Source organism: Dermacentor variabilis, chromosome 2 (genome assembly GCF_050947875.1).
Source record: "Dermacentor variabilis isolate Ectoservices chromosome 2, ASM5094787v1, whole genome shotgun sequence".
Taxonomy (NCBI): Eukaryota; Metazoa; Arthropoda; class Arachnida; order Ixodida; family Ixodidae; genus Dermacentor; species Dermacentor variabilis.
Genome location: NC_134569.1, coordinates 228,330,794 through 228,356,428, shown reverse-complemented (window position 1 = coordinate 228,356,428; position 25,635 = coordinate 228,330,794). Strand labels below are relative to the sequence as shown.

Sequence of the window (25,635 nt, the reverse complement as noted above, 5' to 3'; positions counted from 1 at the left end):
ATTGGTCTACTCAGACAACCCTGCGGGTTACCGCCCGATGCTTGCGCGTGAGCTTAAGCAAATTTGACGTGACGAGATTGGAATAAAAACATATTGGAGTAGCTTTACGTTATAGGGCCCCTGTTCGAGTTCTATATACCGGGTGTTTCTTTTTAAGAAGGTCCACATATTTTAAGGTCGCGTCTGTCAGATAGCATAATTCTAATCCCTGATCTAAATTAATAGATGAGGCGGCCATTAATGTTGAGAAATCAAAGCATTTAACTGAATAATTAACATAATTACCGCAACTCTTATGTAATAATCTTACGGCACATATTTTAATCTATGAACTGTAGTATAGCGACTTCGCAAGGCGTACACATTTGGAACGAATTCTATGGACTACACCAGTTTCGAGGTAATAATTGTCCTTCTTTTAAGGGAACGCTGCATTACGCATTGAAGCACAAAAGTAACTGGAACACTAATGCATTCCGTCAGACATTTTGAAACAAAATATCTCGACACTGGCGCAGTCCTGAGAATTCTTTCCAAATGGATACGCCTTGCCATCGAACTCTCTTGCTATAATTGGTAGATTTAAATATGTGTCTAATTAATTGCAAAGGTAATGAGGTATTACGATAATTATTAATTAGGTACTTTATTTCTCGTCGAACCAATGGTCGCCTCATGAAGACAGCAATAATTGTGCTATCTGCCACAGGCAAGGTTTAGAAATTTTTGACCTAAGAAAAACCACCCGGTATATGGGATCGACTGCACCATTGACGCATAGCTGCAAAGCTGCAGCGTTGGCAGTTATTTGTATTATTAACAGCCTTTAAAGAAAGCAGCCAAGCAGACGACGCGTGCACCTAATGGTTAGCGCAGATTACACAAATTCCAGGCCATGGCCTCCCATTTGTTTAGTTCGCCGTGGTCATAGAGTTTCCTACTATTTCCTGCCATTCGTGACGCCTGACCGTAAAATTTTGGACGGAGGCTGCAATGCCTTTGCAAAGTCTTACACAAGGCCTTTTGCGCGGTCAGAAATTCCGCTCAGTGGCGCACTTTACATTGCGCGCCCTTGAAGAAAATGGAATAAATATAGGACGTGAAGAGGGTGATTTGAGGTCGACGCGTTTACTACTGGTCAGCTCGCTCAGTTTCCAGACAGGGTGTTCTTGCGTGAGGCGGCAGCTAGACGCGCAGCTCCAGAGTCGCGCTCAGCTGTCGGTGAGGACGTCAAGGTAGGTGGACTCCGAGAGGGATATATGCTTGTCCATTTCGTCCGTCTCGTGCTTTTCGCTGCCCTGCGGCCCCTTGATGGCTTCGTCCAGCCTGCGCTGGATGTTGGCGAAGGCGTCAGCGCCCAGGTAGTCCACCTCCCCGCGCTCCCACGCGTCGTAGCGGTCCTCGTTGTCCCGTGCTCCGTCCGACCGAGACGAGCCCTGCAAGCGGTGAAGACACTCGCACAAAAACAGTTGGCGACAAAGAAGGAAAGCGGCCGTTCAGTCATGACCAGGCACGCACCCGGGGGGGGGGGGCGCCCAGAAATTAGGTGCCATAACCTCCCCCCCCCCCCGCCTACCCGCGCCACCCCTCCTCACACACATTCCTAAAGCATCCGCCAAATCATTCTCCAGACTTGACAGCTATTCTTTGACAGCTATTTTTTGCTGCCTTTTTCCCTCCTTTTGGGTCGCGGTAGTTATCGGTGTCTCCTGGAGTGTGATGGGCAGTTTTCTCATCGATTCGGTGCCCGCGTGTTTAACTCGAGATGCGTTCAGTTGTCACCATCTATTGCAACAATCACGCGCGTTACCTCTTTAGTTCAACCTTCGTTGTTTATAGACTGATCCAGTGATCACGAAAGGGATTCAATTCGTAGTCCGCTGGTCCGTATGCTCGTGGAAAGAGTTGCGGCCGCAGACAATAGACAGTTTGAGTTTAGCGTTTGCAACCAAATGTAAACGCATTACCTACGTAAAGAAATAGCATTGTCGTCAATGCGCATGCTCTGGACGTAATTGGGTTTCTGCGGTTACGTGCACAGTACGGTAAACTAAAGGTCTTGAAAGGACGCGCACCATAACGTCCCACAAAGGTGATTACGTTTAACGTATCATCATCAGCCTGGTTACGCCCACTGCAGGGCAAAGGCCTCTCCCATACTTCTCCAACAACCCCGGTCATGCACTAATTGTGGCCATGTCGTCCCTGCAAACTACTTGATCTCATCCGCCCACCTAACTTTCTGCCGCCCCCTGCTACGCTTCCCTCCCCTTGGAATCCAGTCCGTAACTCTTAATGACCATCGGTTATCTTCCCTCCTCATTACGTGTCCTGCCCATGCCAGTTTCTTTTTCTTGATTGCAACTAAGATATTATTAACTCGCGTTTGTTCCCTCACCCAATCAGCCCTTTTCTTATCCCTTAACGTTACACCTATCATTCTTCTTTCCATAGCTCGTTGCGCCTTCCTCAATTTAAGCAGAACCCTTTTCGTAAGCCTCCAGGTTTCTGCCCAGTACGTGAGTACCGGTAAGACACAGCTGTTATAAATTTTTCTCTTGAGGGATAATGGCAACCTGCTGTTCATGATCTGAGAATGCCTGCCAAACGCACCCCAACCCATTCTTACTCTTCTGATTATTTCCGTCTCATGATCCGGATCCGCCGTCACTACCTACCCTAAGTAGATATATTCCCTTACCACTTCCAGTGCCTCACTACCTATTGTACATTGCTGTTCTCTTCCGAGACTGTTAAGCATTACTTTAGTTTTCTGCAGATTAATTTTTAGACCCACTCTTCTGCTTTGCCTCTCCAGGTCAGTGAGCATGCATTGCAATTGATCCCCCGAGTTACTAAGCAAGGCAATATCATCAGCGAATCACAAGTTACTAAGGTATTCTCCATTAACTCTTATCCCCAATTCTTCCCAATCCAGGTCTCTGAATACCTCCTGTAAACACGCTGTGAATAGCATTGGAGATATCGTATCTCCCTGCCTGACGCCTTTCTTTATTGAGATTTTGTTGCTTGCTTTATGGAGGACTACGGTGACTGTGGAGCCGCTATAGATATCTTTCAGTATTTTTACGTACGGCTCGTCTACACCCTGATTCCGTAATGCCTCCATGACTGCTGAGGTTTCGACAGAATCAAACGCTTTCTCGTAATCAATGAAAGCTATATATAAGGGTTGGTTATATTCCGCACATTTGTCTATCACCTGATTGATAGTGTGAATATGGATGTGCAATTACCTTAGTGAATACTTTGTAGGCGGCGGACAGTAAGCTGATCGTTCTATAATTTTTCAAGTCTTTGACGTCCCCTTTCTTATGGATTAAGATTAGGGTGGCGTTCTTACAAGATTCCAGTACGCTTGAGGTCATGAGGTATTGCGTATACAGGGTGGCCAGTTTCTATAGAAAAATCTGCCCACCATCCTTCAACAAATCTGCTGTTACCTGATCCTCCCCAGCTGCCTTCCCCCTTTGCATATCTCCCAAGGCTTTCCTTACTTCTTCTGGCGTTACCTGTGGGATTTCGAGTTCGTCTAGACTATTTTCTCTTCCAATATCGTCGTGGCTGCCACTGGTACTGTATAAATCTCTATAGAACTATTCAGCCACTTGAACTATCTCATCCATATTAGTAATGATATTGCCGGCTTTGTCTCTTAACGCATACATATGATCCTTGCCAATTCCTAGTTTCTTCTTCACTGCTTTTAGGCTTCCTCCGTTCCTGAGAGCATGTTCAATTCTATCCATATTATACTTCCTTATGTCAGCTGTCTTACGCTTGTTGATTAACTTCGAAAGTTCTGCCAGTTCTATTCTAGCTGTAGGGTTAGAGGCTTTCATGCGTTGACGTTTCTTGATCAGATCTTTCGTCTCCTGCGATAATTTACTGGTATCCTGCCTAACGGAGTTACCACCGTCTTCCATTGCACACTCCTCAATGATGCCCACAAGATTGTCGTTCATTGCTTCAACACTAAGGTCCTCTTCCGGAGTTAAAGCCGAATACGTGTTCTGTAGCTTGATCTGGAATTCCTCTATTTTCCCTCTTACCGCTAACTCATTGATCGGCTTCTTATGTACCAGTTCCTTCCGTTGCCTCCTCAAGTCTAGGCTAATTCGAGTTCTTACCATCCTATGGTCGCTGCAGGGCACCTTGCTGAGCACGTTCACATCTTGTATGATGCCAGGGTTAGCGCAGAGTATGAAGTCTATTTCATTTCTAGTCTCGCCGTTCGGGCTCCTCCACGTCCACTTTCGGCTATCCCGCTTGCGGAAGAAGGTATTCATTATCCTCATATTATTCTGTTCCGCAAACTCTACTAATAACTCTCCCCTGCTATTCCTAGTGCCTATGCCATATTCCCCCACTGCCTTGTCTCCAGCCTGCTTCTTGCCTACCTTGGCATTAAAGTCGCCCATTAGTATAGTGTATTTAGTTTTCACTCTACCCATCGCCAATTCCACGTCTTCATAGAAGCTTTCGACTTCCTGGTCATCATGACTCCATGTAGGGGCATAGACTTGTACCACCTTCAATTTGTACCTCTTATTAAGTTTCACAAGACCTGCCTCCCTCTCGTTAATGCTATAGAATTCGTGTATGTTACCAGCTATATTCTTATTAATCAGGAATCCGACTCCTTGTTCTCTTCTCTCCGCTAAGCCCCGGTAGCACAGGACGTGCCCGCTTTTTAGCACTGTATAGGCTTCTTTTGGCCTCCTAACTTCACTGAGCCCTATTATATCCCATTTAATGCCCTCTAATTCCTCCAATAGCACTGCTAGATTCGCCTCACTAGATAACGTTCTAGCGTTAAACGTTGCCAGATTCATACTCCAATGACGACCTGTCCGGAGCCAGGGATTCTTAGCACCCTCTGCTGCGTCGCAGCTCTGACCGCCGCCGTGGTCAGTTGCTTCGCAGCTGCTGGAGACCGGGGTTTGATTGTTGTGTTCATATAGGATGTTGTGGCCAAGTACTGCACCAGGGTGGCCAATCCTGCTCTGGTGAGGGAGTCCGTTACCGGTTCTGCTCACCGGGATCAGGCCATACTCCAGGCCTGTTTATGCAATATTATCAACACGCGGATTTTTTTTTATCCGGTGGAAAATTGCCGGCGCCAGGATTCGAACCACGGACCTCTTGCACACGAGGCGGGTGCTTGTCGCCTTACGTACGTTAAACGTAAGCACCTTTGCGGGACGTTACGGTGCGTGCCCTTTCAAGTCTTGTAGTTTACCTAGCGGAAACACAAACGTACTGAAAACGTTATAAAACAGGGCATCGTCTGAAGCCTCGTGCCAAACGTATCCAAGTCAAGACGATCTATTAGCAACCATCCTGCTGCTGCTGCTATGTGGACACGTCTCGTTAGGCGTACGGGCGCCAGAATCGCCGGACAATCTCAGAAAATGGACGCGCTATGCGCTCATAACTAACCTTTCAGGTAAGTTTAGAGAAAGCGAAAGGTAATTACAATAGTTACTGGCGATCATCGCGAGTGAGAGCGCAGCCATGACGAGAATTCACGCTGAAGCGGGAGCCATGCGTGCGCCCCCCATGTTCGACAACGCAATTTCTTAGCGTCCGTAAGCATTACGGACATTAAACTTGCCAAATAACGTACGATATCATAGCGCACGTAAACCACATAAACCCAATAACGTTCCGAGCATGCGCAGTAAGGACGACGCTACTTCTTTACGTACGTAATGCTTTTATGGTCGGTTGCAAACGCTAAACTAAAACTGTCTAATATTCTAAAACTGCCTAATGGCAGTTGCGTTTACCTTTTCCTTTTGCTTCATTATTTCCTCGAGTGACGGCTCGCCGCGACGCTGGCGTATCATCGGAACCATATACCCGTGATACAGGTTACATAAGGTGGAAAATGAAATCATGCAAAACAGCGTCCATGATCGAGCCCTGCAATAACCGTTAAACCCATAATCAATATGAATGTCACCCATTACTTGGTCTCGTTTTTCCCTAATTGTACAGCACTTTTCATGCAAAATTGGCAACTTGAAACAAGAGTCGCAAGGAGCTGAGAAATTAAGTCATCTACTAAGGGAGGGTCGAGTCAACAGCCATACAGGAAGGAAAAACGAAAATTAGAAAATTTAACAGTTGCTTGTGGAACTATTTGTGCATGAACACCTTTACATTTAAAAAGAACCGCAGCGTCCTGCGCTCTACGCGGCTGTACGGGACTTGCAGCCACGCATCCTTACGCAACTTTCCAAATAACAATACGAGTCGGTTTTGGCAATTCACTTGATACAGCAGTAAACGAGGGATCCGATAGAACTGTGATTGTTCCGCAAATATATATATTTCTCTATTTATTCCAGAGCTAATTAAAAGAAAACGCTACTAGAAATTGTTATTTTACACTTTCCCTTGTTCAGTTGTTCTTGGCAGTATTCTTCCTGCGCTCCTTTACTGCCCGAGTCCATTTGATGTGGTTCCTTGTTTGTCAAGCAAAGGACAAGTCTATCTCACAGGCGTTTACCTGTGACATACACCTTACTTTATTTATCTTTTGCGGGATTACGCATTTTTATGGCGAACGGTGGGCGCTATTCACATTTGCGCTAGTAAAGGTGCCCCCCCTTCCTCATTTGCACAGAAAGCTTACCTTGAGTTACCCTCCTCCCCCCCCCCCAAAAAAAAATTGGAGGACGCTTAAGCTTCGCCTTCAAGAGTGGAACGCGACAGCGTTCCCATCGACCCGCCAAGGGGTGTAAGACAAAGCGCTACGGCGCAGGGATCACTTACGAGGCGCCCCGCATCGGACTTTGCGCCCACCTATCCCACGGAGAGCGTCGAGCAACGCAGCGTTCTGCGCAGCAACGGAACGTGCGCCTGAGCAAACGGAACGAACCAAAGAACTCGGTGTCTCGGAGGGGGAAACGATCTACGCCAGCCAAACGTCGTGATCGGCACGGGCAGAGAGATAGACAGATAGTAATCTAAAGAAAGGAACGGCGCTTGATTCTGCAACCCGCGTGGGAGCACGGCGAAGCGTCGCCAGGGGAGAGGGAGTCGGGGCCGCAACGTGCCTGGCACCGGTCCGCGCACAGCACAGCCCCAATGCGCGCATGGCGCGCCACCTGTCGGGGCAGCGCCGTACATTGAGAGGAGGGGTCTTCTGTGTTTGCCGCAAGATGGCTCTGCGTGTGCGGTAAGCGCAGAAGAAATGTAGCGGAAACGTACTTCGCTATTCGTGTAATTAAATGCGACTTCTGTAAGTTACGTGCTCATAATTACCGATATACACCGCAGTATAACATTCTACGGCACGTTTTTAAGGCAACACCGCGTTCACTAAGGGCGCGATCTTGTACGCGTTCCAAAATAGAACGGAGGCGGTCCGTTCCATCAAGCCGCACACAATTGGTCAATTTGAACCGCGACGAATGCCATGACGTCAATTGTCACGTGAGCCGTGACGTCTTGCTGCGCATAATCATTCCGTGTCGTCTGCTAACGGACGAATGCCACGGAACGGACGGAGAGTCCGTCCGGAGCGATAGAACGGATTAGAACGGCTACCAGACGGCTTGGATTGGATTAGAACGTAAGTACTTGGGACAGTTAGCATTTTTCGTATCCGGTTCAATCCGATTCCGCGCTCCCAACAGTTGGAGAACATGGCGTTTTTCTCTGCCGTGCCTTTTCGTGTCGCCTGTGCGGCTGGTGCAGTCGCGCAGAGACGACGACCCGAGGTAGATGATGCATTTGAAGAGTTGACGGAAGAAGAGTTCCGGCAGTATTTTCGTCTGTCCAAACGAACAGTGCGTAGCTTGTGCGACGAGCTTGACCCTATCATTGGATGCCAGCGAGCCAGTGGCCTTTCCACAGAAAGGAAAGTGTTGTGCGCGCTGCGATTCTTCGGCACCGGAAGCTTCCAGAGGAGCGTTGGTCGCGAGGAACACGTAGGCATGGCACAGTCGGCCGTGAGCAGCACCATTCACGAGGTGACGGAGGCCATCATTTCCGTGTCTGCCCGGCGAAAGTTGGTGGACTTTCCATTGACACCGGCTGCCAAGGATGAGGCAAAGGCGGCGTTTGCGCGACGCGGCGCCATTCCAGGCGTGCTAGCGTGCGTCGATGGCACATTGATGGCAATTATGAAGCCAGAGGGACTCAGCCCGGCTGACACGGCGAGCTTCATGTCGAGGAAGGGTTATTACGCCCTAAACGTCATGGTCGTAAGTACCGTTGGAATGTTTTACTTCAAACTGTGGTTGCCATTTTTACTCGCCCATAGTTGCAATTGTTCGGTTTAATGCCCAAGCTGGCATAACAAGTAATGTAACGATTAAAAGAGGACATGCGGGGAACTGTTTACGAGCTCGTTGAAATGTGACATGTCGGGAGTAATGATGAGTGCCATGTGTTGTGGATAATCAGTCTGCCGTTCTAAAATTGTGTTTTAAATGGGCAGCAGTCGTAGCAGAAATGGATACACTGTAGGGAAGACACGATGGAAGCATTTTGAACACGGAAGTACTTACAACCATTGCATGGGCTGGCTTCGTCTCGTATGGAGGTTCTTGCGCAATATCGGGCCTCGAGTTTTCATTTAGCTATCAATTAGTGCGAACCATAGCCGTCCACATAAGGGGGGGTGGCGCATTGCCACCCCCCCCCAATTGCAAGACCCTGTGCACGCCTATGGCTGAAACAGTCTGCTACTTGTACCAGCGTACGTGTATTCTTTTGTGCATATGAATGGCAAAACGGATTTCGAGCATATCTGCAGCGCTATTTTGTATTGCTCCCCATTGCAGGTTTGCAACGCGGAACTTCGCATTCTTGTTGTGGACCCCCGGTTCCCTGGTTCGTGCCACGACTCCTGGGTGTGGCAGCGTAACCCACTGCGTGCACGCCTAGCCGCACAACTGCAGCCTGGCGAGTATCTGCTTGGTTAGTATTCGTAATGCGTACCCCTAACTAGGGCAGAGCACTCAACTGTCACTTTCTGCAATAGGAGACTCAGGATATCCTCTCGAGCCATGGCTGCTTGTTCCAGTACCTGGCAGCCATGCCGGCACCAGCTCTGAAGGCCACTACAACCAGGAGCACGCATCCATGCGCAATGTTGTGGAGAGATGTATCGGGGTGTTGAAAAGCAAGTTCCGCTGCTTGCAGCGCTTTCGGACACTGCTGTACAGCCCCGATAGAGCAGCGCGAATCATTTATGCATGCGTTGCTCTCCATAACATTGCCTTGGACGCGGGCGACTGGACATTGGACGATTATGGTGGGGAAGTGCCACCAGCTGAGGAGCCAGAGGAGCCAGGAGACATCCAGGTGCTGGCACCACAAGACGTGTTCCTCAGAGGAAGGCAGCAGCGCAGCGCAGTTGTCAACCTTTTCTGAAGGACACAGGAATGGTGAGTTTTCATAATACATAATTTATTTATACAAAGTGCAGTGCCCTTAGGCTATCACAGGGGTGTGTTTGTACAGCGGAAAATACATTTAAAAATTTGTATACACGACAAGTGCACCTCCATACGAATGGTCAGTGTTCCCAATCCACACATCCGACAGATGATAATTTAAACACAAACGAAGTACACTTCGTTTCGCCAAAGACTTGAAAAATTATAGACCGATCAGCTTACTGTCCGTTGCCTACAAAGTATTTACTAAGGTAATTGCAAATAAAATCAGGAACACCTTAGACTTCCGTCAACCAAAGGACCAGGCAGGATTCTGTAAAGGCTACTCAACAATAGACCATATTCACACTATCAATCAGGTGATAGAAAAATGTGCGGAATATAACCAACCTTTATATATAGCTTTCATTGATTACGAGAAAGCGTTTGATTCAGTCGAAACCTCAGCAGTCATGGAGGCATTGCGGAATCAGGGTGTAGACGAGCCGTATGTCAAAATACTGAAAGATATCTGTAGCGGCTCCACAGCCACCGTAGTCCTCCATAAAGGAAGCAACAAAATCCCAACAAAGAAGGGCGTCAGGCAGGGAGATATGATCTCTCCAATGCTATTCACAGCATGTTTACAGGAGGTATTCAGAGACCTGGATTGGGAAGAATTGGGGATAAGAGTTAATGGAGAATACCTTAGTAACTTGCGATTCGATGATGATATTGCCTTGCTTAGTAACTCAGGGGAGCAGCTGCAACGCATGCTCACTGACCTGGAGAGGCAAAGCAGAAAGGTGGATCTAAAAATTAATCTGCAGAAAACTAAAGTAATGTTTAACAGTGTCGGAAGAGAACAGCAGTTGACGATAGGTAGTGAGGCACTGGAAGTGGTAAGGGACTACAGGTAGTGACTGCAGATCCAGATCACGAGACTGAAATAATCAGAAGAATTTGGGGCGCGTTTGGCAGGCATTCTCAGATCATGAACAGCAGGTTGCCATTATCCCTCAAGCAAAAAGTGTAAAAGAGCTGTGTCTTACCAGTACTCACGTACGGGGCAGAAACCTGGAGGCTTACGGAAAGGGTTCTACTTAAATTGAGGACGACGCAACGAGCTATGGAAAGAAGAATGATAGGTGTAATGTTAAGGGATAATAAAAGAGCTGATTGGGTGAGGGAACAACCACGAGTTAATGATATCTTAGTTTAAATCAAGAAAAAGAAATGGGCATGGGCAGGACACGTAATAAGGAGGGAAGATAACCGATGGTCATTAAGAGTTACGGAATGGATTCCAAGGGAAGGGAAGCCTAGCAGGGGGTGGTAGAAAGTTAGGTGGGCGGATGAGATTAAGAAGTTTGCAGGGACTACATGACCAGGGTAGTTGGAGAAGTATGGGAGAGGCTTTGCCCTGCAGTGGGCGTAACCAGGATGATGATGATGAAGTACACTTATACAAAGAATCCTTTAAATAGAATGCCACAGCCGTGGAAACAATTGTACCGTCGTCACTATGCAAGAGTCTCCAAGGCTGCCACTTATTGACAGTAGTACTCGCGAAGCAGTCGTAAGGCAATGCTTCATGCCCATTCATCTGTGAAGAACTGCATTCGCTGCTGCTCCCAAGCTAGCATTGTCTTATGCAATATGCACATCACAAAGTACTTCTTTCCTAGTGGAACATGAAACGCGGTAGCAACGTGAAAGTGCAGCCTTTTCTTTAAATATCACATGAAATATGAAATAAAAACATCCCTTGACCCATCATAGTCATGACAGACTTGATGGAAGCAATGCATATGATTGGCACTCTGTACTCATGGTCACCATCAGCAAAAGGTGCAAAAAATGTTCATAAAGCACATCAGAATGAACGCAACCGCCGCATCCTGTGCATTTTGACGCTCAGTGTACGTTGGTAGGAGTGAGGCAATATGCTTGCTAGCCATCTCTTGTGCTAGGTGTATCAAAACTTGTGTGCAAGCATGAATACGCAGGTGAGGCAAGCAAGTAACGCGTAATGAATGCGGATTCAAACACAAACAAAATGTAACGCCGAGTGTAGTGACAGCATTATACTCGTCACATCATGTCCAAATGGGTAGATGTAAATTAACGTAAAAGCGCAAAAAATAGTTAGGTCAACTTTATCACACTATGATGACAAGTACATCACAAACCTTGTAGTACAACATGCTTCAGGTAGCAAAGCATGTGACAACATCAGCATCACACAATTCGTTTTCACCACGGCATGTAAAACTTGCAATTACATTTACGTGACCTTGCAAGAAGGTATGTCCATTCCCTTGTCAGTGTTATGAGTCACTGACTAGAAGCATTCATTTCTCGGCAGCAATTGTAGTGCAATGCTAAACAGGTGAATCATAATTGTAAAAAGGTGAGTGCACTTGCCAGCTGTGATGAAACATGTTACATAAAACATGGATAATTGGCTCTACAATCTCACAGCACCCAGAAAGTGTCATGCGTGAAAGTTATTCTTGCAATGACTCCCTTGGAACGAAGACCAGAGGAAACCAATCACTGGTGTGGTGCAATGATGATGGTCATTTTCATTTGTGAAACTATGCAACTTAAAGAGTGACTAGTTTGGTGCTCTGAAAAAAAGACATTGTAGTCGTTGCACCTTAGCCTCACTGTGCCGAAATGAAAATATCACAGTGCAAACACTATGCGGTAACGCTTCATAATGAGTGCAGTAAGCTACAACACAGTGAAGCAATATAAATATCGCAGTACAAAACCCATACACAGAAATCGACAACTATTTGTAACGATTCCAGTGTGAATGACTAGGCGCCTTCGAAATGTGTAAATAAAGAAAGCACGCTGGCATTGCAGCTGGATAAGCATAAATAGAAAGAGGCAAATACAACAGAACAAAAATGGGTGCGCGCATTGCACCTCTCAACCAAAAAATCCTCTATTACTCAAAGGAAACTCAAACAACAGAACAAAAATGGGTGCGCGCATTGCACCTCTCAACCAAAAAATCCTCTATTACTCAAAGGAAACTCAAACAACAGAACAAAAATGGGTGCGCACATTGCACCTCTCAACCAAAAACAATAAATAAACAAAACAAACGGAACTGGTGAAACAAATGAATAAAATTATAAGTTAATTTCTTGCTTGCTGCAGGTGCTCAGCTATGTCCTGCGCTATGGCGCGCACCTGCTCCAGGATCCCCTCCTGGGCTGCTGCCGTCCGCTCTGCCGCGACAGCGAGGCGGGTTGTGGAGGCCTCGAGGCGGGTTGTGGAGGCCTCGATTCTGCGCAGCACCTGGAATGAATAATCATGGTGGAACTGTTCGCATCAGTTGCTGATTACTCGCAACCAGCTCACGGCTGCAAGCTGCTGTTGTGAAGAATTGCAACGTGCACAACGATTCCCTCTCTGCTGAAGAGCCACTGGCCTGATGGCATCCTTTGGCAGTGTCAAGCGTCGCGTACAAGCTATGCCCTCTTCGTTTGGACAGACAAAGACCTGCTGGAACTACTCTTCCGTCATCTACTCTAATGCATCTCTCACCACCAAACAGCCCTTTTCAGGGCTAACCAACTTTTCGTCCGGCGGCTGATCGTTGGCAAGACACGTTACCGAGCCCTCTATACAACGCATATTTCTTGTTTACATCCCAAGCTGATTTGTTTTTCAGATTCATGATTTACTTATAACAAAGCATAAAGAATATTTATGTCCTTCATGTAAAATGACACCAAAGGGCCTACGAACCTGCAGCACCTCATCGCCCTGTTCCAGGCTGCGGGCGCACTGCGACGACATCGTCGTCAAGGTATCCACCCGTCGCGGTCGCTGTCGACGTGGTGGCCGAACAGGGTGCTGCAACACTGAAAGCATACAGCATTTTCTACAGTTGCACTGCATTTTATGGTACGAATAAAAGTGGCTATGGCCATGTTATGGCTTATTGGGCTAGTTCAGTAAAATACAAGAGCTCATTTTATTTAACAGCTTGAGGACCAATAACTTACCAGGTGCAGCGGCCACCCTTTCGGCAGGCGCCGCGCCGCGCGGTGGATCCTCTGCCGCTGTAGAGTAAACACATTAATGTTTACGAACTGCACACACACTTGGCGATAATTAAAACACTCATTCTTCTGATGCTTACGTGTGCTCACGCCCGCAGCCTCGTCTTGGACGACGACTTCCATCGCGTAGGTGGGGACGTCAGCCTGCTGGAAAATGTCATAAGCGTGGCTATTCGTTACAATGCCTATGTTACAAGTTTTCGTACTAATTTGCGAAAATATTGTGCAATTATTCAGTGCTTAATGATCCCATGTGTTACCGTCCTCGTGCACTTCCGCGAAGGCATTTTAATTCTGTGTTAATCACTTAACCCCCCCATTTCCCGAAAACGCAGCCAACTGAGATTTAGTTGATTAACCTACCTGCTTTTCCATTCTCTCCTACGCTATTTTCCTGTTCACCAACGGTCTCGCGTTCTGCTAAAGGTAGCACTTACAGATAATGGCAAACTCTAAACCGGCACCATTCAGGAACCCATGATATTACGGCGGCAGTGTGCTTACCTCTTGGTAGGGGAGGTCGGTCACGCCGTGGAGGCGGACCGTCCCGGTGAGCTCCAGGACTCGGCCATGAAAACCATGTAGCCGCCCCCCTCCTGTGCTTCTGAAAATACACGCCAATGTCGAAGGACAAATCGCCCAGGCCATTGGACGGTCACTCACCTTTGTTCTTGGGCAAGTGCGGCAGCGTTGCGGCGGGCCTCGAACACCTGCTTCCGCCACCACTCTTGCCACTGCTCCGTGGTTTTCACGACGGGGCCTTGTGTGTTGAGCTGGTCGGCCAGCTGCTGCCACAGCCGTCGGCGGTCGCCAGCAGTGAAGCGCGGCCCCAGCTCGCTGGATCTTATAGCCAGCTGGGGATGCGCTTCCATGAAGGCGACCGCCGTCTCCTTCTGAGCCTCCGACACGCGCGGCCCCTTCGCCGGTGCTTGTAGGTTAAGCGCCATGGCTTCAACTGAACGACTGAACCAACCGCTTCAAAATTCGCGCCGTGTGCGTGAAACGGGGTGGTAGCTAGCGCCATCACTAAACGTTTCGCAAAACTGCGACACCACCTAGCGCCATTTGAAGACATTAACCACAATATTTTGTTTCAGTCGTTTTCCATTCCAAATTGAATCTTTGAAAAGCAACACCAACACATTTTGCTACTCACTCATAATATCAAAATATTTCTTAACATGTTGCAAACGCTTCTCAATATATTATACGGTCCCCAAGCAGACGTCAAAAGCATGACGCAGGCTTCCACTTCACTCATTGGCTGTTTGCTTCCTCTCGTTCTCGCGAACACTGCGAACCGCCTATTTCGTGACGTTTAGAACGGAGGCGGTCCGTTCTATTTTGGAACGCGTACAAGATCGCGCCCTAAAAGCGCGTTTGTACCGATTTCAAGCATCGAACTCGTGGCTGAGTGGTAGCGTCTCCGTCTCACACTCCGGAGACCCTGGTTCGATTCCCACCCAGCCCATCTTGGAAGTTGCTTTTTATTTATGAAGTGCCTGCCATGATTTATCGCTCACGGACAACGCCGCGGACGCCGACACCGACGCCGACGACACCGGCTTTTCTGCGACACGAGCTCCTTAACGCTACCGCGTTAAAAGAAAGAAGAATCCTGGGTACCTGCCTGGTGATGATATTAGTGTCACGTCATCAACACGTACTAAACCACCACCACTCGGAAGGCGTATACGATAAAGGCATATACACTGTGTGCATCCAGAGGCGAACTAGTGTTTTCCGAACAAGTGCGTTTAGGAGCAAGGGCACCCGACGAGATGCGAGCCACCGAGGATGTGAAGACACCGAGGAGACCTTAAGCCACGTCGTCGTTTCTTTCAGCGGATGACAGCCACCACCACCAACAGTCGCTCCAGCTTATGCACCTGCAGCAGCACGCTTGGACTACGGGACTCCTCCGAAAAGCACGCAGTACCCATACAAAAAGAGTGCTTGGAACAATGTTGGCGCGAGCGAATAAAAAAAGGCACCGACTGAAACGTAAGACGGATGGTGCACTGCGCTAACCGCTTATTGCGATGACCACGGTTAAGGCCGCCTGTGTAACAAGGGCGTAATGAACCAAGATTTAGGAGCCTTGGTGCTATTCTTGTTTAGTTTCTATATCAATTTTTTATGCTTTTGGGGGGTTTTTAATTTGTACTTCTTTAGATAATATATTTGTTTGTTTATTTTATTTGCGTGATCCAGCAAACTGTAATTTAAGGATGCAAACCGCCACCACATTATGGTGGCAGTTATAAGTGCTATGGGAACTAGGGCATCGGAGCCAGCAGTCGAAGAAGTAGAGGACAAGGTGACTCGGGAGCGCGAGCGGTGGTTTGAGGCTCGGCTGGGAGCTCAAGGGCGCGGGCGGCCAGGACTGGGGCCTGCTGGCGTGGACTGAGGGACCGCGCCGTTCCCACAGTGTACAGACAACGAAACTGGCGATTAACATTCGGATGGTTGCTCCAGTTTCTTATACCGGGCCTTTTATATGTGTCAATGACTTCCAACATAGCCTCTCTGCTAACACTGAATGCCGATTACATGTCGATGACACCACACCACACTAGCGATGAGGTCAGAAGGGCATTGCAAGATATGAAACGAGGAAGAGCGGCAGAAGATGGAATTATACTAATTTACAAGAAGGGAGACGTTAAAAAATTGAAAAATCATAGGCCCATTAGCTTACTCCCAATATTATACAGAATATTTACCAAAATAATCTACAATAGAATAAGGGCAACACTGGACTTTAGTCAGTCAACCAAGGGAACAGGCTGGCTTCAGGAAGGGATACTTTACAATGGATCACATCCATGTCATTATTCAGGTTATCGAGAAATACGCGGAATACTATAAAGCTGTCTATGTGGCTTTCATAGATTACGAAAAGGCCTTTGATACAGTAGAGATACCAACAGTCATAGAGGCATTATACGTAATCAAGGAGTACAGAACGCTTACGTCGATATCTTGGAAAATATCTGCAGAGGTTCCAGAGCTACCTTAATTCTACACAAGAAAAGCAGGAAGGTGCCTATAAAGAAAGGGGTCCTACAGGGAGACACAATCTCTCCAGTGCTATTCACTGCGTGCTTGGAAGAAGTATTAAAACTATTAAACTGGTAAGGCTTAGGTGTAAGGATCGACGGTGAATATCGCAGCAACTTTCGGTTTGCCGATGACATTGTTTTATTCAGCAACAATGCAAACGAGTTACAACAAATAATTGAGGACCTTAACAGAGAGCGTAAGAGTGGGGTTGAAGAATAATATGCAGAAGACAAAGATAATGATGAATCGCCGGGTTCCAGAAAACTGGAAGAATGCAAACATTATACTAATTTACAAAAAGGAAACCTTAAAGAACTGAAAAATGATAGGCCCATAGAGTCTGTGAAAGGGTACGTTTACGTAGGTCAATTAATCACAGGGAACCCTGATCATGAGAAGGAAATTTATAGAAGAATAAAAATGGGTTGGATCGCATACGGTAGACATTGCCAGCTCCTGACTGGAAGCTTACAATTATCATTGAAAAGGAAGGTGCACAATCAGTGCATTTTACCAGTGCTGAGATATGGGGCAGAGACTTGGAGACTGACAAAGAAGCATGAGAACAAGTTAGGGATCGCGCAAAGAGCGATGGAACGAAGATTGCTAGGCATAACGTTAAGAAATAGAAAGAGAGCGGTTTGGGTCAGAGAGCGAACGGGTATAGACGATGTTCTAATTGACATCAAGAGAAAAAAATGGAGCTGGGCAGGTCATTTAATGGGCCGGTTAGATAACGTTGGACCATTAGGGTTACAGAATGGGTACCAAGTGAAGGGAAACGCAGTCGAGGATGGCAGAAGACTAGGTGGAGCGATGAAATGAGGAAATTTGCGGGCGCTAGTTGGAATCGGTTGGCGCAGGACAGGGGTAACTGGAGTTCTCGGGGAGAGCCATTCGCCCTGCAGTGGAGATAAAACAGGCTGATGATGATGATGATGATGACACCATGCGGCATTATGACCTAGATGCGTTTGTCCCAAGTCTCAACCGCGATCTTTCTAGCACAACGTACTGCGAATACACCCAGCCATTAAACGTACTTCCCACAAATTTGATATTCACATCAAAACCACTTGCAGGCTGGTTTATCATACTTGTGCAAAATTTTGTGTAAAATTTTGTAACCACTAAGGTAAATGCTAGGTTTTCTTCGTAGGAGCTCCACAGCATTCAGCCAGTCTACGCGAAAGCTGCCATATAAAACGTACGTAAAGTACGTCCTCGGAGTACGCCTGTGTAGTGCAGCACCCTCCTACGGCACATCACATTGAAAAACTTGAGAGGGTACAGAATGTAGGTGTGCGGTAGATGTCAGGTCGATACAAAGTTAATTTAAACGGCACAAGTGCTAAGGAAGATTCTAAATGGGATACCTTAGAAATACGACGCAGAAAGCCGCGTCCGAAGCTCTTCCATTCGATATACTACGGTGCAATTAGAATACAAGGGGAAGCGTATATAATGCCGCCTCATTAGCGGTCAGAACGCGCAGACCATGAGCTAAAGGTACCAGAAGTTCCGAGCAATACAGAACTGATTAATACTTTTTTCCAAGAACTATACAATAATGGATATGCTGCCTGTCGATGTCGTCAACGTCGTGTCAAACGATGCATTCTTTGCCCTGTTGAAGTGACTCAACTTTCCCGTTTATTTGACCTTTTTGTTGTATTGCCTGCGGGTAACTTAACGTGTCTTGAAAGTGCTTTACCTTTTAAAAATATTTTTTGCCTTACACCGTGTGCAAAAAAAAACCCTTTGTGAACGTTTTTTACTGTTTGTAACCCCCCTTCATTCTCCCGTCCCCAATGTGATGCCTTCTGGCTCATGTGGGTACTGAATAAATAAATAAAACAAATTTACGGTGTGATTCTGCTGATCACTACTTTTTTTCAGGGGTTGTGATGAACAATTGCTTTACAGCAAACTTACATGCTCGTTCATTAGAAACGAAATTGAGGTTGAAAGCGGAATTGCATAATGGCGATTTATTTATGTATTCACTTATTTAGTACGCCGTAAGGGACACAGGCAAGAGGGAAGTGGTTACGAGCAATCAACGAGGAAAACTGAAATGTGCGATAGGTTTAAGATGTACAGAAAGTGTAGCTGCTGATAGAAAGTGGGCCAGCTTACAATAACGAATACATAAACTTAAATGACACGAAAACTGACACCACGAGGGGGCGCGCGATGTACAATAAAAAGCAGAGCGCATGACCTGCGCGGTCAGTGTGCCTACGCCCCTTACAGCGGCTACTGTGTCTTCGTTGCCGTGCGCTGTGGCCGCGGGTCTGGCCACCACAACTGGCGACGAGGGAAAATGCTTCAAGTGAACGACACAGTGACGCAAAAACAAGCATGCCGGTCATCGGAAAGATAGACGAATTCAACGCAGACACTGCAGACTGGACCGAGTACCGAGAGCGGGTGGAACTATTCCTGACAATGAACGACGTGCCAGACGGTAAGAAGACGGCCGCATTTCTAGCGTGTTGCGGGGCCGCGACGAATTCCTTGCTGCGAAGCCTCCTGGCCCCTGAGAAACCTGCCGCAGCAAACTTAGCGGCAATTTTTGAGACCCTCAACAACCACTTCGCGCCAAAGGTGTCGGGAGTGGTAGCAAGTTTCAAGCTCTTTTCACGACATAGGTGGGACAGAGAGGCAGTGAGTGAGTACTTCGCGTCGTTAAAGCGACTGCCCGACGACTGCAAATTTGGGTCATTCCGAGACCGCATGCTACGAGTCCAAATCGTCAGTGGCAATGACGACATGCCAATGCAAACGCAGTTACTGGAAACAGCCGATTTAAACCTGGAAACCGCAATGAGTACGGTACGGGTCATCGAGGCTGCTCGCAAGGATTCCCGTACGCTAAGCGCTCACCGAACGCCACAGTCGGTCGGAGTCAGCCCAATTCATAGTCGAAACTGTTATCGTGGCAACAAACGTAGTGAAACCTGTTCAGGGGAGTGAATCTCCGCATGGCTGCCATTGGCTGTTTTCGAGCAGACGCTCTTTCGACGCTAGCGCGAAGGTCCCCTTCAGTTACGGCCCTAACCAATGGGCGACGCAGAAGCAAAATGGGGGCGCACACGATTGATTACGTTGTCATAGCAACAGGCATAGCAGCCGCGCAGCGCCTCCTTTTCCACGCGTTTTTCTTTTCTTTTTGTTTTTATTATGCCGAGCCGCTCCACTTAGCTCCACTCACTTTCACCCTCTCCCTATGCCGCGCGCGCCGCTTACTTTTTTTTTTTTTTTTTTTGCCGTCTTATCGCGTGGTGTGCCGTGGGCTATGCGTTGGCACGCATGGAGTCTTGCCCATACTTATATTACACCAGCATGTGCCGGGAGATACAAAAAAAAAAAAAAAAAACACTTCCAACGCAACAAATGTTTAGTCTCGCTTTATTGACTTCGTTTCCGAAAACAGATTTTTCTTGTAACGTGGTGGTGATACACGCTCAAAAAATGAGCAAAAGTGAAAGCTGCATTACATATACAAGAGTACTAAACACAAAAGTTCACAGACGGTGAAATAACAAAAGAAAGCGCTAGAAAACGCGAAGGCCGTTTCATGTACACACACATAAAAAAACAGGATTTTTATATAACGCCCTCAAGACTAACATGTAGACGAACTTCTGATATATGCAGTAAGATATTGCACAAAATTGGACATATAACGCCTTCAAGACTGAAATGTAGACGAACTTCTGATATATGCACTAAGATATTGCACAAAATTGGACATGTATGACATAGTAGACAACTATAAAAAGGGAAACCTCACTGGTAATGGCAAAAACAATGACACGCAAAATACCTAAAAAATAGAATAAAATGCTAACATTGTTTGATTGAGAGCCATGCCAAAAAATAAAGAGTTTACTTATTAATCTGCACGAAAGTGTATGAAATGCGTGACATGTTCATTACTGCTGAACAAATTGAAAAAGACATGGCAGAAAAAATAACATTGTGCTCAAAACTGAAATACACATTATCACATTATTTTGCATTTGGCCACAACTTGAGTTGGCAAGGGGAACAGAAGGTAGTCGGCTTTTGCAGCAGCACATAGAAAACATTCGCAGAAAGGCTTATTCCTCAATCAAAGACCAGGTAAAATAAGCCAACAACACGACTTTTCTTTCGACCCGAATGCAATGCTTAGCAATAAAATTACGTCACTTAAGGCACTAAGCCGTACCTACTGGGCACTCCTTAGTATAATAAACACGAACTGCAAAAATCTGCATGTATGACACTTGCAATACTCATGCTTTCTAGAAGAAAAAGAAAGCGTATCATGCCTACACATGAAGGTTGTTCGCGCGGTTTTCCCATCGGTGGTTACTGAGATTATACACAAACACGAGCAGTAATTTTTCAGCTGTTAGTACGTTTGTAGAACGTGACACACAGAAAAAGCACTGAGGGCGCTATGGAAAGTTGGGCAAGTTACTGAAGTTCCAGAATGAGACTTGGCACAGAAAACACAAGTCACAGACCAGGTGACAATGAGGAGGAACATCTATTTGTCAGCTTTTTCTACCGGGAAGAGGCAAGTGTAGCACAATCAAGGCGCAACGACATCCGGAGCCTCATGGAGCACACAAATGGACCGGGCTGTGTTCGTGTACATGCACCTTCTGATGTCCTTGGGTCTGAGCGCTCACCCGGGGCGCGATCGGAGATATTTTGTTCGATACGTCACAAAGATGCAGTATGCAAAATTTGTGACAGCGGGGCGGAGAGAGCAGCCAATCAAGAAGCGGTGACCTCCCCGGAAGTTTACTTCCGTTGTTTTTCGTCTGCTTGCAGACAGTATACTACAAAACGAAATGTTTCTCGTCTTCCAAATGAATGAAATCTTTATCTAAAAAATTTATTTTTTCTTCTCAAGCCCAAACACGTTTTCAAATAGTAGTACGTGTGACTACAGCAATTTATAACTATTAGTTTCTTTGCGTCGTCCCAAGGTGGTGTCGCGCACAGCGAGAAGAAAAAAGAAAAAAAATGAACGACGGGAGGAGTGGCGCACTTTTCAAGAGGCAGCGACAACATTCCAGTGGCTCGCTGGCACCGATGGTTGGGTCGATTGCTCTGTACAACCAACGAATTATTTGTTTCGAGAAACAAAAACGAGGCCGGAATTCACTTTCTGCCACTTCTTCAAACGCTTTTCGCACCGCCACCCGCTCTCCTCCTTCCTCTAGAAACGCCAGCGCAACAACCTAAGTTCCCAACGGAAGCGCCATTGCCGCAGCCACCTGTTGGATCGAATCCAATCCACCAGACGCGCCATGCGAAGCCGTATGATCGTTCCAAACTTCCCAGCTCCCGTCGGGTTCGGCCAACACCTCCTAGACAATAAGTTCTCTAGAGGGTGTTGGTTCGGCGCCTAGCAGACGAAATGCTCGGTGGGAGGATGATTGACAGGGGCGTGTCGTCATTTTGACGTCACCAAAAACGTGGCCGCGCCGCGCGGCTGGCGACGTCGGCGCGGAGTAGGCCAATCGCACGCGCCGGTAACCGAACGAACGCGCCGAACAAACATCTCCGATCGCACCCCAGTTGTCTTTAGGCACCCGGAACAACATTGCAGGGCTTGTTTTTGAGGCATTTCTGTACCACTGCACGATGTACGAGCGGTACGAGTCGTGAAACGGGTGAAACATCGCGGAGCACAAGCACACAACTACCGAGGACCACGAAAACTGACGAAACTACCCACGCCGGTCAACGCACAGCAGCGCACGCTTCGCAATAAGAGCATATAACGAAACATAAAACGTCAGGCAGCGGGCTGAGCCAACACCTTGTGTTGGCTGAGCTGGCGCCGGGCCGGCGGGGCTGTACGGCGTCCTCGAGGAGAGAGTCGCAAGTGAGGGAGCTGCGAGGGAGGGTGAGGGGAGAGGACTTGAGGGGTGGAAGGGCTCAGCCACCTGGATCGGCGCGCGTGACGATCTACGAGGTCATGCAAGGGAAACGGATTTTCGGGTTCGCCCAATACAGAGATGGCGCCAATTACCTCTGCCACCGAAACCGGGGAGTTTCCCCCCACTGACCTGGTCGTCGCGAACGTGGGTGTTTCCGCTGCGGCGGTACCCATCAAACGCGCGCCAGTGCCAACACGTCACCTGAGTTTGCTACAAATGCGGGCGGCAAGAGCATCTGGAAAGAGTGTGCAAAAGTGATAGCGAGTTAGTAAACAGACAGGCGCGGCGCGCAGATTCGAGGCGCATGAACACCGTGGATGAAGTGGTTGGGGCACCCGGAGCGATTGAAACGCCGGAAGCGTACGACCTTTGGGCACTTCAGGCGGCTGGGCCTGCGCCTATGCGCATTGCGGTTATCATTAACGGGGTTCCACTAGAGATGGAACTTGATACGGGGGCCAGTGTCTCAACCATAAGTGAAACAAAGTTCACGCAACTGTTCCCATCGGCCGCCTTGGAACGATCCGACGTACAGCTGATGAGTTTTTGAGGAGACACGCGAACGGTCGCCGGAATGTTTGCGGCCGCTGTAAAGCTTGGGGAGGAGGAGAGACGACTGCCGCTGTTTGTGGTAAAGTGCCTAGCATTGTTTAGTAGAAGCTGGATGAAGGAATTCCAGTTCGGAATCAGCGAGCCGGAATCTATTTTATCTGCGTCGTCTGCAAAGGAAGCTGTGGACCGTTTTCAAGAGGTGTTTTCAGATGGTTTAGGCACATTTCATCTGGTCAAGGCTCGCCGGTGCCTCCAGTTGGCAAACCCAGATTCTTTAAGCCCCGGCGGAAGCCCTTTGCGTTGAAAGACGAGTTTGAGGAATCGTTGCAGAGACTGCTTCACCAAGGCGTGGTCCAAACAGTGAAGACTGCCAGATGGGCAGCACCTGTCGTTCCAGTGCTAAAACAAGATAGTCAATTGCGCATATGCGGCGATTTCAAGCTGACTGTAAATCCCATAGCACTTGTGGAAACGTATCCCCTGCCACGCATAGAGGAATTATTCACAAAGCTCCAGGGAGGAGTAAGGCTCACAAAGCTAGACCTAAAGGACGCCTACCAGCAGATCGAGCTGGAAGAACAGTGACAGGAGTTCGTCACTATCAATACCCCCAAGGGCTTGTTTCAATACATGAGACTGCCATTCGGGGTTGCTTCCACCCCAGCCATATTTCAACGGGAAACGGAAGACCTCTGGGAGGTCTTGATCATGTCGCAGTTTACTTCGATGACATCTTGGCAACAGGCGCTAATGACGACGAACATTGGGCAAACGGCTGCAAGGTACTAGAGCGCCTGGAAGAGGTGGGCTTGAAGCTGAAACTTGCAAAATGCAAGTTTTTGTTACCCGAGGCCCAGTAGTTGGGCCACATAATAAGTGCTGCCGGGCTACATCCAGATCCTGCCAAGACTGAAGCACTAGGGAATGCTCCCAAACCTCGAGATGTGAAAGAGTTACAAAGCTATTTAGGTTTGGTGAACTTCTATAGAAAGTTTCTCCCCAACCTGTCAGATGTACTGCAGCCATTGAACGGCTTGCTTACAACTGGAACAAAGTGGCGCTAGACGGCAGTTGAGCAATGTGCATTCATGAAGAGCAAGGAGCTGCTCGCATCCGCCCGTGTCTTGGCCCATTATGACCCCTCCAAATCCACGGTGTTATCGCTGATGCTGCCTTTCATGGCCTGGGACAGTCCTGGCGCAGAGAGCCTACTGGAGAAGAGCAACCGAGAGCCTTTGCATCAAGAAGCCTCACGGCCGCTGAGAAGAATTACAGCCACTTGGATTAAGAGGCACTTGGTCTCATGTTTGGTGTCACAAAGTTCAGGGAGTATCTATGGGGACGGAAATTTGAAGCGGCTACCGACCACAAACCCTTGTTGGGCTTGTTAGGTGCTGGATGGCGTATTCCAGAAACATGCTCGCAGAGGCTTCTTCGCTGGGCGCTGCTGCTGGCAGGGTACAGCTACAGTTTGAGCTATAGACCTGGAGGCCTGATAGCCCATGCAGATGGGTTGAGTAGACTCCCCTTGCCAACAACTGATTCAGCAGAAGCTTGATGTGGGGGAGTTGGTTTTGCATACTTGAAGAAAAGAGCGCTACGAAGACGCGGACTAAAAGAAGACGTACAACGGACAAAGCGCTACTTCCAGCTAAATGTTTTTTTTAAGAAACAGGACTTTAAGTAGACACAACCTAAAATGGCCCATCGTGACATCACGACCTCCCTGCCTCATTAGAAAAGCTATCTCTTTTTCGGTAAGCGTCACTGAAGGGCAGCTAATGCACGTGTCCTCGGCCTTTGCAATGTAGAAAGCTTCCAATATCTCCCTTCTAGTCTATCTCTAGACCGTGCCAGAAACCTGGTGTCGCGAAGATACGGACGGCAATTGTGACGTTTACAGTGTTCTGCCAGGTGGCCCCCCGCATTGTTATTTACGGCCCAATTGTGCTCACGCGCCCTTTCATTAAAACACAGTCCGGTTTGACCGATATAAGCCTGTTGGCAACTTAGGGGTATCTCATATACGACATTACTTTTGCAAGCCGTGTACTGCACTGCATGTTTCTTAGAGCATGGTTCGGGTTTTGCTTTTGTCATCATAGGGCATATCTTGGCCAGCTTACACGGTGCACTGAAGAGAAGATTAGCACTGTGCCTTTGCGCCACCTTCTTGAGGTTGTGGGACACCCTGTGCCAATAAGGAATCACTTGTAATCTCTTCCTATCAAATGGCTTTTTTGTGTTAGTGCCCTCTCCTGCCTGTTTGATCTTTAGAAGAAGCTTATCACAAAGGCTAGAGATCAAGAGTGAAGGGAAACCGGCTAGGCGTAGCCTTGAAACTTGGTTACTGAAACTACTTTCTATTTTGTGGTTGCAAGATTTATTTAGCGCTTCTTTTAGACAAGTCGTTGCAACTCCTCTTTTTACTAGCTTGGAGTGCACAGTGTCGTATGAAATTAGCTGCTTGTTCATCCTCGGCTGGTATTCGAAACAGACATGCGTGTTCATCAGAGTGAGCTTGAAAACTTCAACCTGGATGCTCTTCGGAAGGCGACG

The 25,635-nt window shown here is 47.6% G+C and overlaps 2 protein-coding genes across 5 annotated transcripts in view; both read right to left on the bottom strand.

Moving 5' to 3' along the window:
* Positions 1-1,082: 1,082 nt before the first annotated feature.
* The window catches only part of LOC142573136 (glycogenin-1-like), an 89,449-nt gene continuing 64,896 nt past the window's right edge, over positions 1,083-25,635 (bottom strand). For 3 of the 4 annotated variants that reach the window (XM_075682669.1, XM_075682671.1, XM_075682668.1), the window contains one exon: positions 1,083-1,436. In XM_075682669.1, coding sequence (XP_075538784.1) covers positions 1,212-1,436 — 225 coding nt within the window. In that variant the 3' untranslated portion in view covers positions 1,083-1,211. The remainder of the gene's footprint in view (positions 1,437-25,635) is intronic. The other variant, XM_075682672.1, reaches the window with a different exon arrangement.
* LOC142573137 (uncharacterized) lies at positions 13,116-14,155 on the bottom strand. The gene is made up of 4 exons (XM_075682673.1): positions 14,012-14,155; positions 13,588-13,654; positions 13,451-13,507; positions 13,116-13,306 (listed from the first exon to the last, which is right to left on the bottom strand). Exons 1-4 carry the CDS (start codon positions 14,153-14,155, stop codon positions 13,116-13,118), a joined length of 459 nt encoding a protein of 152 aa, XP_075538788.1.